This window comes from Zosterops lateralis, assembly GCF_965231275.1.
Source record: "Zosterops lateralis genome assembly, chromosome: Z".
Lineage (NCBI taxonomy): Eukaryota > Metazoa > Chordata > Aves > Passeriformes > Zosteropidae > Zosterops > Zosterops lateralis.
In genome coordinates this window covers 65536403-65548002 of record NC_139800.1, presented here as the reverse complement: position 1 = coordinate 65548002, position 11600 = coordinate 65536403, and the positions used below count along the sequence as shown (strand labels likewise).

At 37.4% G+C, this 11600-nt stretch overlaps 1 protein-coding gene across 2 annotated transcripts in view; it reads right to left on the bottom strand.

Moving 5' to 3' along the window:
• Positions 1–765: 765 nt before the first annotated feature.
• REEP5 (receptor accessory protein 5) overlaps positions 766–11600 on the bottom strand; it is a 19799-nt gene continuing 8964 nt past the window's right edge. The window contains exons 3-5 of one of the 2 annotated variants that reach the window (XM_083883761.1): positions 8867–9005; positions 3977–4145; positions 766–2456 (exon numbers count right to left, since the gene is read on the bottom strand). In XM_083883761.1, coding sequence (XP_083739887.1) covers positions 2407–2456; positions 3977–4145; positions 8867–9005 — 358 coding nt within the window. In that variant the 3' untranslated portion in view covers positions 766–2406. Of the gene's footprint in view, positions 2525–3976; positions 4146–8866; positions 9006–11600 lie in introns of both variants that reach the window. The other variant, XM_083883762.1, reaches the window with a different exon arrangement.

Here is an 11600-nt window from a genome sequence, read left to right as displayed (position 1 = left end):
CGTGTACCAAGAATTGCACATAAATGTTGTGAAGACACAAAGAAAAGCACTGATCTGTGGGGCCAGCCCAGTGGTTACTTGCAGGAAAGGATAACTTTCTGCAGAAATACAGTGATTTCTACTTGCATCAAGGCAAAAAAACCAAGGGCAACTTCTGTTAACAACAGACTGTAGTTCTAATTAAAGTAGAAATCTGACAGAAGAGCACTGATTGTATGTGCTGGTAATATCAAGTTGGTAAAGACAAGAGGTCGATTTAAAGCCTTTCAGATTCTGAGATAGATGCAAGGGACTGTTTTAACACTTACCTAACATCTACCTAGAATGTTTTATCCCCATTAATAACAGTGGAAGAACTGTTGAGTAGTATAAGAAATGAAGTAAATCCTATCTCTACTATAGACGTCATTAAGCTTGTAAAGTCTAAAATTTACTGTAAGCTTTTGGATAAGTAAGTTATGTAGTGCTTTGCACTGAAAGCAAAGAGTCTATTAAGAATCCTCATTTATTTTTATCTAGTTACTTCTAATCTCAAGAAGTGAAATGAAATTACAGTAGCCACGAGTCCTTTACACACAGCTGATAGAGTTTAAGACACAGGACTAAGTTTTAGTAAGGCTTATAAGAAAGTTCAGTGGGTTTACGACAGAAGTTAAGACAAGAAATTAAACCAGTTAAATGGTGATACCCTTCAAACTTTTTACTTGCTTAAAACCTAGAGCTTTGCTGTAAACTTTATCTTCTTCAGCATATCCCCTCCTAACAAAAAGTTGTCAAAGAATGATTAGCTTTTTGCATTTTTTTTTTTTTCAAATTACAACCTGCATGCTGTCCTACAGAACATGAGGTACAGCAGGTCTCATATTTCCCTATCCAAGCTGCCAGCCCCAAGGGCTATGTTTTCCAGCTCAAAGCATTTAAAATGCTTTCTCTTATAACACTTTTACATCCCCTCTTATAAAACATACCTCTCCAGGTTAAAACTGACCTGCTGAATTGCATTGTGTGCTTTACTCTTTTGCAGTTCTTGCACCTGAAAATTTACAATGAATGTTTATACAAAAAGCTGGAATTCTTCAAAACTTTATTTTAAGATTAAGTCTTTGGAATCAAGACTGTGGACTGGAAATGATTTTTTATCCTATCAAAAGCTTAAGCTTCCTTTCTGTGCATTCTGTGAACTCAGAACTGCCATACCATTACTCTAGGCTTTAAAGAAATGTCAGCATAGAGACGAAAACAGGGAAATTTCAGTAATTCATGCCTAATTAATTAATATAATCACTTTTTGTTGAAAATACTGCAGTGTGAAAGAGTACAGATGCAAATCTAAGAATTTTTTTTTTTTTACACTGATTGTAAAAAATCCCTTATTCTCTTAGCAACTTTGGTTGCACTCTTACTGATAGGTCAGGAATATATCAAATAACAAGAACATCTCCACTCAGGAAGTTTAAGTGCTCATAAAAAGTTCTTATTATAGTCAGAAGAGAGTGCAGATTTTTATGAGCACAAAAAGCTCATGGGAGTTGTAGTCTGTCCCCATAATGATGCAGTTCTGAGGACTGACATCCAAGGTAGTTGATATTTTAAAAGGAATTCAGGAAAAAGTGCTTGTAATGATAGCATTCTTTAGCTAAAGGTGACTTGTGCTTTTGAGTGTGATCTTAAAAAGCACTCTATTACCAATTTTGGATAACTTGTTTTAGCAAGAATAGGGAAGAAGTTGTACTTCAATCATGTTGTGTTAATCTTGTACAATTTAATGCATCCATTTCTAGCAAATCATTTCAGGCCAACAGAAGATTGATCACTCCAAGGAAGTTATTCTTTCCTATATTTAGTATCCCCCCATTTAAGAATACACACACTGTACCAAGTACTGTGTTACAACAAAACATGCAACAGTGAATAATCTCTATAATCAGGTGCCTAGAACACACAATTTACAGCTTTAGTGGTGGGGAATACATCCATTATCTCTCACGGTAATTCCCTGCATATTCAAGAAGATCCATTCAGAATTTTCCCTATGAAGTAGCTCTGTGCTACCAGACATGCCACAATCAAATTGTTACGAGTAATTTCACAGACAGAGAGACAACTAAAGTGCAAAGCCTGAGGGATATATACTTTTTATTTTTGTCACTGCAGAAAGAGATTACTGAAAGACTTCTTCTGCATGAAGATGAATAAAATACTTTCATTAAGCTTCAGATGCTGCTCACTGCATGGCTTTTAAATAAAAATGCATACTCTCTATCAATCATAGCAAAGTAGTAAGTAAACTTACAGCACATTCCTTTAATATATCAAAATGTTTCCAAGGCAATATTACTGAACTTATACCACAGTCCCCAGTAACATCAAGCTGCACAAAGGAAGCAGTAGGGAAAATTATCCAGTTTAAGTGCTCTTCTTTTCTTCACCCAGCAAGTTCACTGTTGCTTTCTTGGCTGCAGGAAAATAAAATCAAGTTTAGTCGTAGGTCTACAGGCAAAGTTGGTTATCAGATGTTCTCAAGCTGCATGAAAAAAAAAAATTCCTTTTACTCTAAGAGAAAGAACACAGAAGAAAATCATAGCTTTTGTATACATGTAGATATAGTGATAAAACTGATCATAAAACATTAAAAAAAAAAAACATAAGCAAGGAGCAGTACACTAAACATTTAAGACTGATAATTATATATAACTATGGTATTGTTAAAACAGAGCTGCTCACAGTGTTAAGGACATACAGGTTTGCAGCAAGAAATATACCATAATGATAAAAACCGGCTTGGAATGTGAATAATGCTAATATTTGTGTACATATATATGTGTGTCTATGGTTTCTTTAAAAAAAAGGTCTGTTGTTTTGTTTTCGTGTTTTTTTTGTTTTGTTTTGGTGAGGTTTTGCTCTGTTTTGTTTGTTTTGTTTTTGTTTGGTTTGTTAGGTGGTTATTTTTTTTTTTTTTGTGAAAATCTTTATATATAAAAATAGGAAAAAGAAAAACTAAGTGATGAAATGAGGAAAATCCCACATGCAACATGGAAGGACATTAATTAAGATGCATGCCTAATAATTAGGACTCAGGAAGAGTCATGCAGCAAAATTTCCAAGAATAGTTGATCAAGTCAGATCTTTTAAGCAGACAGGAAAACTGCTTAAGTTGGTAAGCTGAAATGAGACTGCATTCATTGTTTGGTGGAAAGGAGAATTAAGATGCTTTGAAATAGCATATAGATAAAATTTCTTCCAAGTCAAACTTAAAAACCCCTTTATTTTCACTACTTAATACATTTCTTTCTCATATTCATACAACTATAATCACATATTTTAGAATGCAAGGGTTCACTATAGAATGAAAGGAAATAAAAAACATAAGCAATCTACAGGCTGTGATAACACATAAAAATAAAACGTAAGTAATTCCTTTAAGAGTGAGGAATCCTTTGACCTCTAGTTACTTCTAATCTCAAGAAGTGAAACGAAATTACAGTAGCCACATGAGTTCTTTACATACAGCTTCCAGAGGAAGGAAAAATGCAAAAACATACAGATGGGAAAACTGCACTTTCCATGTTGCTGTGTATTGCTGTTAATTGTTTACTGCACAACTGGGAGCCCCTTTATACTACCAGGTATTTGAGGGAGTATTTTAGGTGATATGAGGATACACTAAAACAATAACTGTATTTATGAAAGGTATGTCTGGACCTGCCTCTAGAGAGAATGTTTTTGGTGGTGTGAATTGTGGGAAGACACACAAACAATTCAATTTCTTCCACTCATTCTAGCCTAACTGCAATTCTAGAAAGCAAGATCCACTGCAACCTCCATTTCCCAATTTAACTTCTCCATTGTAATTCCCATCGTCTTCTTGCAATTTATTTTTTGTCTCCTCCAAATGATGAATATTGAGTGCAATAATTCGAGCTCCCAAGTGAAATTCACCCTACTTGCTGTGGCCAATGAAGGGCCTTTTGCTCACCCTCTTTAGTGATGGTGTCTGCAGTCTCTGCAGCCTTGTCTTTCAGATCCTGCACAACACTGTCCAGCTGGGCCTCGTGCTTCAGGAAGAAAGGACGGATAATCCGGTGGTAGAGAAACTCTGCCCCGTTGGAAGGGCTTGGAGCCATGCACCACAGCAGGAAGCCACACTGTGAGAACAAGAACATTAGCCTAAGTGGAAGGAATCACAGCAGGAGACAATGATGTGCCTTTCCTAAGTGCCACAGAACTAAGCACACTGAGAACAGTGAGTCACTCTCTGTGTGGTCAGGGCTCCAGAACAGCTACACACAGTGAATCTTTCTACTGGAATAACTTCATGGACAGTATAAGGGACAAAGGAGGAGGGCTGCAGCAGTAAATCTAATCTGGTGTCAGATGTATCAAAATTATGGGCACTTTTTTTTCTCTTTAAGGTAGAACTATAAAACCTAGTTACAAAAAACATCAGTCTCTCTCAATATTTCTAAAACACGTGGCACAGGCCTGATTGAACATCTAGGTCCCCAGATGACCTCAATTCAGCCAAAATACAACCCTGTCCTCTCTGCCTCCCTACCCTGAAAACACAGTGGGGGAAAGGACAGGGTTGTGTGTAGGCCAGAGGTAAACTGACAAGGAGGAGAGATAAACCCAAGCTACACACAATGCACAAACAAGAGCAATGCTTCTGGATTACAGTTTAGGTACAGCTTTTAGAGCACCATCTTCTCTCTAGAAAAATCAAAGACCACAGTGTGGGGTCATGTTTCTGCATCTTACAAAAGATTACATGTACTACAAATTCCTGTCTTTACTACTGAAGCACTTTTATTTGGCATCAGTTTCACTGCCATACACCACACAAAGACAGCTATGCAGAGCAAGAGGAAACATTTAAGGGACAGAGAGTGCCATACAATAAATATTCTTGAGCTATGAAGATAGATCTATATCTATAAAGTTATTTTACAGGATAAAACTGCAACGAAACTGCCAACTGCAATGAAGTGCATTTTCTCAACATCTGTACAGTTCTTTCTGTACACAAATAATACAATATTATTCCATGTCAAAAGCCTCTCCATAAAATGAAGGCCTAACAGCTTTTCTCAGACTGCCCTTTCCTGAGATCCAGAACAAAACAACTTCAGCCTAAAAACATGTGTTGTTCTCATGTTAGACAGGATTCCATGTTTGAGGACTTTCACACATTTCTGGGCAGAAAGGAAACAAAACATACAGTCTTCTTCAAGCAAGTCCTCCAAATATTTTGGAATATTTCTCCTCTGTCCTTTCCCAACAAGGTATACTGAGACTGAATTTCTGTAGATTCTGCTCTTCACATCTGTAAAATTTTGGCTTTGTCTTCTCTGCAGTGCCAAACTAATTTACCATCCTTTCTGGGTAAGCATTAAGCTTTCTTCTTTAAACTATTTGATTGTGGTGTCAAAACAGAATGACTGAAAGGAGTGCTTGCCCAGAAGAGAAAGAAAGGTTTTTTAAAGTAAAGTGTTCACCAGAGAGATTGACCTATCAGGAAAATTCCAATTAATTAAAACAAATACGTCAACATGTAATAAAATCTGGCATCAGTAAGTAGCAACTGATGAATTATTAAGTATGGTCAGAGAAAATTAAGGCAAAAAGTGCCTCTATCATTATAAATACTGATTTTCAAAAGCTTCAATTTTTTGGAACTTATATAACAGAAAGAACACATGGTGCTATCTTATGTTGTTATCTTTCATTAAAAGCTGAGAAGTACACTGACTATTTCCTGTTCAAGAATATCTGATCAATTACTGAAAGTTATTTCTCCCACAAAACTGTACAAGTTTTTGTACAGTTGTACTTGCAAAGTCAATCTGAATCTCAGTTGTGTGCTCTTCTACACAAATGTTTGTTCTCCTTTGTTTTAGAAAAATCCCTCAGGTATGAGTCTAACTTCCTCTAAAACCAAAAGAAATTGAAATTTCCCTTTCCCTGCCTAAGAACAACATTAGTAATTTTGATTTGACAGTTTTGTCCCAGTCTGGTTGATAAAAAAGTAATTACAGATTTGTTCTCAAATACCCGTTACTTTTGAATTGTACTGAAACCGATGTTTATATACATTTTCCATTAGACATGTACTAAAACTGGGATTCTTTCAAAGCTTGAGAATGTTAAGACTGCTAACTCAGTTCACTTTACCCTTGTCTCTCATGAAACTGAACTAACAGAGGCTACTGAAAATAAAGAGAGTTTTAAGAAGTTCCAGCAAGCTCAAAGTGATAAAATTGTTAACCAGAAAGTAAAACCCTAAACCCAAAATATACTCTTTGCAACCCTCCAGACCAGACAGAGGAGGGGATGGAATTCATCTGAGCTCACTGACCTGCTCACTTGGACCTGCTCTCAGCAGCTGTTTTTGCCCTGGCAGCAACAATTTTGTTCAGAAATTGCATTACAGTATTTCAAGGCACAGCCATTAGTGGAGTAAGGAGTCTCTCTCACTCCCACCACCAAGAATACTCATAGGATGATAAACTCTGCTACTTTTACTGGCTACTGTACTCTAATACCTGAATGCCACAGAAATCTTTAAATCTTGAACAGAAGTACTTTAAGCTAATCATATGCACAAGAAATTATGAGTTGCAAGCACATCCTGTGCTTCAGAGATGAAAAAAACTAAACAGATAAGTAACAAGTGAGCATTACCAAAAAAAAAAAAAAAAAAAAAAAAAAAAAAGAAAAGCCTATAAAATCCATGAAGTGTCATCTGGAGAACAAAAGTATATACAAACATCATAACATATTTAAAGGAGTTCTTCAACATACCTTTCTCCCACCCATCTTCCCACAAAATCTTCTAGTCTGCTGAAAACTTTAATATCACAGAGTCTGAAGTCTGGACTTTGGGGACCCTGGGAACAGCAGTGCTCAACATCTCAGCCATGCACATGAAGGTGTTTTGAAATACTGAGCAACTAAATCTTGGTCTGGAATGGAAACTACAAGCTGTTTCAAATAAATGTGAATATGCAAATTTAGCACATTTTGAGAATGAAACCACACTCGAAATTTTCATGAATTACATTATCTGGGCTTCTACTTAATGAAAGAGATATGGAGACATCATAACAACTCTGCAAGAGGTTCTAATTCATGGGTGCAATGAAGTATGGAAGCTGCCTGATTCCTCCTTCTCCCCCTGTGGAATAACCTCCATCCTTCCAACCATTCAGTAACACTTTCTGATTCTCAGCCAACACCTGCCTGCCTTTGTACAACAAAAGCAAACCTCTCCTACCAGCCACTACTGAGAGCAAACTTGGCTTCTATGTGCCTTCTGCAGCTATTGTAGAAGCCTGGGTATTGACGTAATTCATTGTGTTTGCTTTTGCAGAACTGAGAAAAGTGCCTTTCCCTTGATTACAATACTACATGTAACTGTGGCACTCCTGATACCATTTTATCAGAGCCATTTGTGGTCTTTATTTGCAAAGTCAGCCTGAATCTCAGTAGTGTGTCCTTCAAAGAGAGAGCTGTGGTGGTGTGAAGTCATCACTGCCACACCTCTTTTCATAAAGAAATTAGAAAAGAAGTTCTGAAAAGACACTGTATAAATTCAGAATTGTGAGTATATTCCACTGCAGATGATGGATTAAAATTATAATTCTACTGATCAGAAGTGTCCAAATGATTGCCACAGTTGAAGCATGTTAAAGACTGAAAAGGAACATGGCAGATGTGTAAACCAGCTGTCAAAGTCAGTTTTTGTCTAAAAAATATGGCATTTCCTGGAAACAGCTTTTGGCATAGTCAGATCTTACCCTTAAAATTTTAAATTACCTCATCGCAATAGCTCGAAAGCAAATTATTTTAACAACTTCGGTGGGACTAAACCAGTCTAATAAAAAAAAAAAAAAAAGAGAAGGAAGAGAACAGCCCACTGAACCAGAAAACAGGTAACAGTTCTTTAAGATAAATAGCAGGCTCTGCAGCAAGCTAAAATGTCTTCTACCCAAGAGCATACACAGTGATCAGTTATCTCCGAGAAGAATTTACCATGTTAAAGCTGACTGTTACCTTAGAGCACAAAGTTCAGAAACATTAACTAAACCATTGTTGGTAGTCAAATCACACTAACAAATGCACATTAGCAACCATCTCCTCTGATACCTACCAGTTCCTTTAAGGAAACTGAGCTTAATTAAAAATTAAAGCTGTAAAACAAACTACTCTTGTGTTCCAATTTCGTTCTTTGCTCCAATAGCACAGATGTTACTACCTCCTTCAACAGCCGTCATGATTTTACTCTCTACTTTTGCTAATGCGCTTAAAGCAAAAATAGAACCACTCTGTGGGGTTTACCATGTCTGTCCTTTGTCCAAATTTACCTGAGCACCAAGAGAATGAACTTGTCTCTTTTTTTGTTTATTTGGTTTTTTGTTTGGTTGTTGTTGTTGCCTTTTTTTGTTTGTTTTGTTTTTGGTGGGGGTTTTTTTGTTTGTTTGGGGTGGGTTTTTTGTTTGGTTTTTTGTTCATTTGGGTTTTTTTGTTAATTTGTTTGGGGTTTCTTGTGGTTTTTTGTTGTTGTTGTTGTTGTGGTTTGGTTTGGGTTTTTTTAATGGGACAGTTACACTGTCTCTTTTTCTTTCCTAAAACACAGTAGACCTTTCCCTTCCACCTATCCCAACTTCCCCTCTTGCCCCACAAAACCATCAGCTGCAAAGAGATCACTTGCACAGGACTAAATTACACATAACCTGCATATAAAAAAAAGGTGTGAGCTGGGAATGATTCCAAATGAATCTGTTGTCATCTACCTATTCCTGGAGACATAATATCAGTTATATCAAAAGATCCCATTTTAGGAGAGGGGCCACACAAACTCACATACCTTTAGCATGTAGTAGAAAGGGAACCAGGACAGAAAGATGTCAGAGAAGAATTCAGCTATGCTGAAAATGCCATACACAACCCAGTAAGTCAGCCACTGCGTGTCATCATCTTTGTTGGGACTTTCAATGGCCTTGATTCTGCAAGGAGAACAAATCAAGTGAACAGAAGATTAGCATCAGTCCCATCTATAATGACGAAGATTTTATGACACAGATTTGTTTTTATATGTGCTTCTCCATAACTGAATTAAGCCAAGAAAACTAGTATCTATCATACAGACAGTATGTCAAGATCTTTGAACAGCAAAGCTTTTCCCTGCATATCACACTTCAAAACTAAGATATTCAAGCTATTTCTAGTGCTGGGATTACAAGGAGGAAAAAAACCTCAACCAAAATCAGTGAGCATTCTGACCTTGTTCATGAAACATTTTGAGGGGCAAGAAAGGGAGGGGATAATCTTTGGCCATAGTTCCAGTTCTGGAGGCATTGTGATAATCCTCACCAGAAGGCCACTGTACATCAGAGCATTGTTGATCCACATAACAGATAACCTGAGTGAGGCCAGTCCTGTGAGGCACAGGATGCCAGTGATCGTAACACCTGCCGGGCCTTGCCTACACCCATCAGTGACCATCCTCTTTCTCTGGTGGATGGATCATCCTCCTTCTGAAAGGAATGATGAACAGAGTTCTTGTCCTGGATGAAAAATCCAACAATACCTTAAGTTATGAAAGTGGGGTAACCTCTCCTCCAGACAAGGCCCACACAGTGGGCTACATGTGGATCAGAAATTCATTCAGTGCTCCACAGCTTGCAGCTCCCAGATACACCAGCAGTATAGGACTGTCTATACTATTCTCTTTTTTTACATAGTTAGCTCTAATAAATAGCATTTTAAATGTGCTTGTACATACATGCACTGGATTCCTCTTTGAAAAGGTGTATTTATCCATAAGACTTGCTCTAAGACCTAGGAAGTACTTGGTCTACATAAGCAGAGGGAATCCAGATTCATATGCTGAGGAATATATATCTGCATCACCCAATGTATTGCTCTATAAATTAATTCCTACAGGACTTGCAAAGTCTGATGTAGGCTAAACTATTACAAACAGGGTAAAACAACCTCTACTAAAGTATTGGGCTTTCTGCATAATGGGCTTTTGTTCTCCATCTGCTGCAAGAATGCAGTTCAAGTTTATACAGTTCTAAAAATCAGAAACATAAAGATACACATGTGCTCTTTCAGTAGAAGTAGTGGAGTGGAGTTTCTGAAGCCACTAAATTCCAGATTAACACTGTAAGAAGTTTTAAAAGAAAATACTTGCAAATCTAAGCCTGACCATTTCAAGCTTAGAGAGCATTTAGATTAAAATCTGTAGACTCATGCTGGATTAAAATCTGTAGACTCAGTTTAATGAATTTAGTTTAAATTCTTCTATCACTTTTTCCTTTAATATCAGCTATATTGTTTCTGGAGCAGCATGTGTGAGATGTATCAAAAGTGCCAGGTTTTCTGTTAGTTCCCTTAAAAAGGCAGTTAGGGAGGTTTACAAGGCAGAAATCAGAGAGTTGGCTGTAAGTCCATTTCCTGGACTTACTGAGAACTGAGAAACACTGTGGATTTTGTCACTTCCTAACTCTGTAAGTCAGAGAGGAAGAAGGAGAAGTTGGAGGGGAAAAATTCTGTGACATACTGTATGTTTTAGCAACAGTACTGGCAAACCCACTACATGCAGAGGGAGCTAGCACAGCTGCTGGATCAAATTACTTTGAAATGCAGTACAAGGATCTAATACTTAATGCATTCTTTCTGCTGGAGTGTGAGGCTGGCCAGCAGTATCCTGCAGTGGAAAAAGCAGCAGCCTCTGCCATACCCCATCATAAAGGGATCTCAGAGGCACAGCACCAGCACAACTGGAAGAACGAGTTTTCACCAGGTTTTGCAACAGCAGGTCTAATTCCTGCTATTCCTATCATCACATAAGGCCCCAGTCCAAGCAATCTGCTCAAAGGCAGTGACAACTCCAGATGCTCCTATTCCCACTGTAAAGCACATTTTTTCCACACCCATACCTCTAAAGTATTCTAGTAAGGCCAGGTGAGGGGGCTGTACAAGAACAGCCCCTGGAAACCACAGGAGTTAAGGAAGCTGGCTATAGATCTATTTCCAAGGTGTGAAACTACACTTCTGGAGGGAAAATGGGGATGTTAGAGTGGTGGATACATGGAGCAGAGAAAGGAATCAATTGCAAAGTTTCTGTTAAGGAAGACTTGCTGTAGAGGCTCATCATATGAATTCCTTCAGTTCTGTTGACAATTTCTCCACTGGAGGAGACATAGAGGGGAAGGCTTATATTACCAGAATAAGCATCCTAGCTTGGTATTTGTGAAAAAACATTTTGCAGTGAAACTATCAGCAGTCTTCCTGTTTTCCAGTCACCTTTTGAAGTCATATATGGATTTAAGGGAGCATCGCTTCATTTTCTTTTTTAACATTATTAAAGTCATCTTGGTAATCACAAAAATTAGCTTTCATTAAAAAAGAAAAGAAAAGAAAAAAAAAAAAAAAAAAAAAAAAAAAAAAAAAAAAAAAAGCTTAGAGTCTCCAATTTTGTGACAAAGGACAGATGGCATATCACTGTGTTAACGGGCCATACTCTATTATCTTCCCTCTGGAACCAAACGGTCTTTGACAGCTCCTAAATGCAGTACCATGGGTGTGCTCCC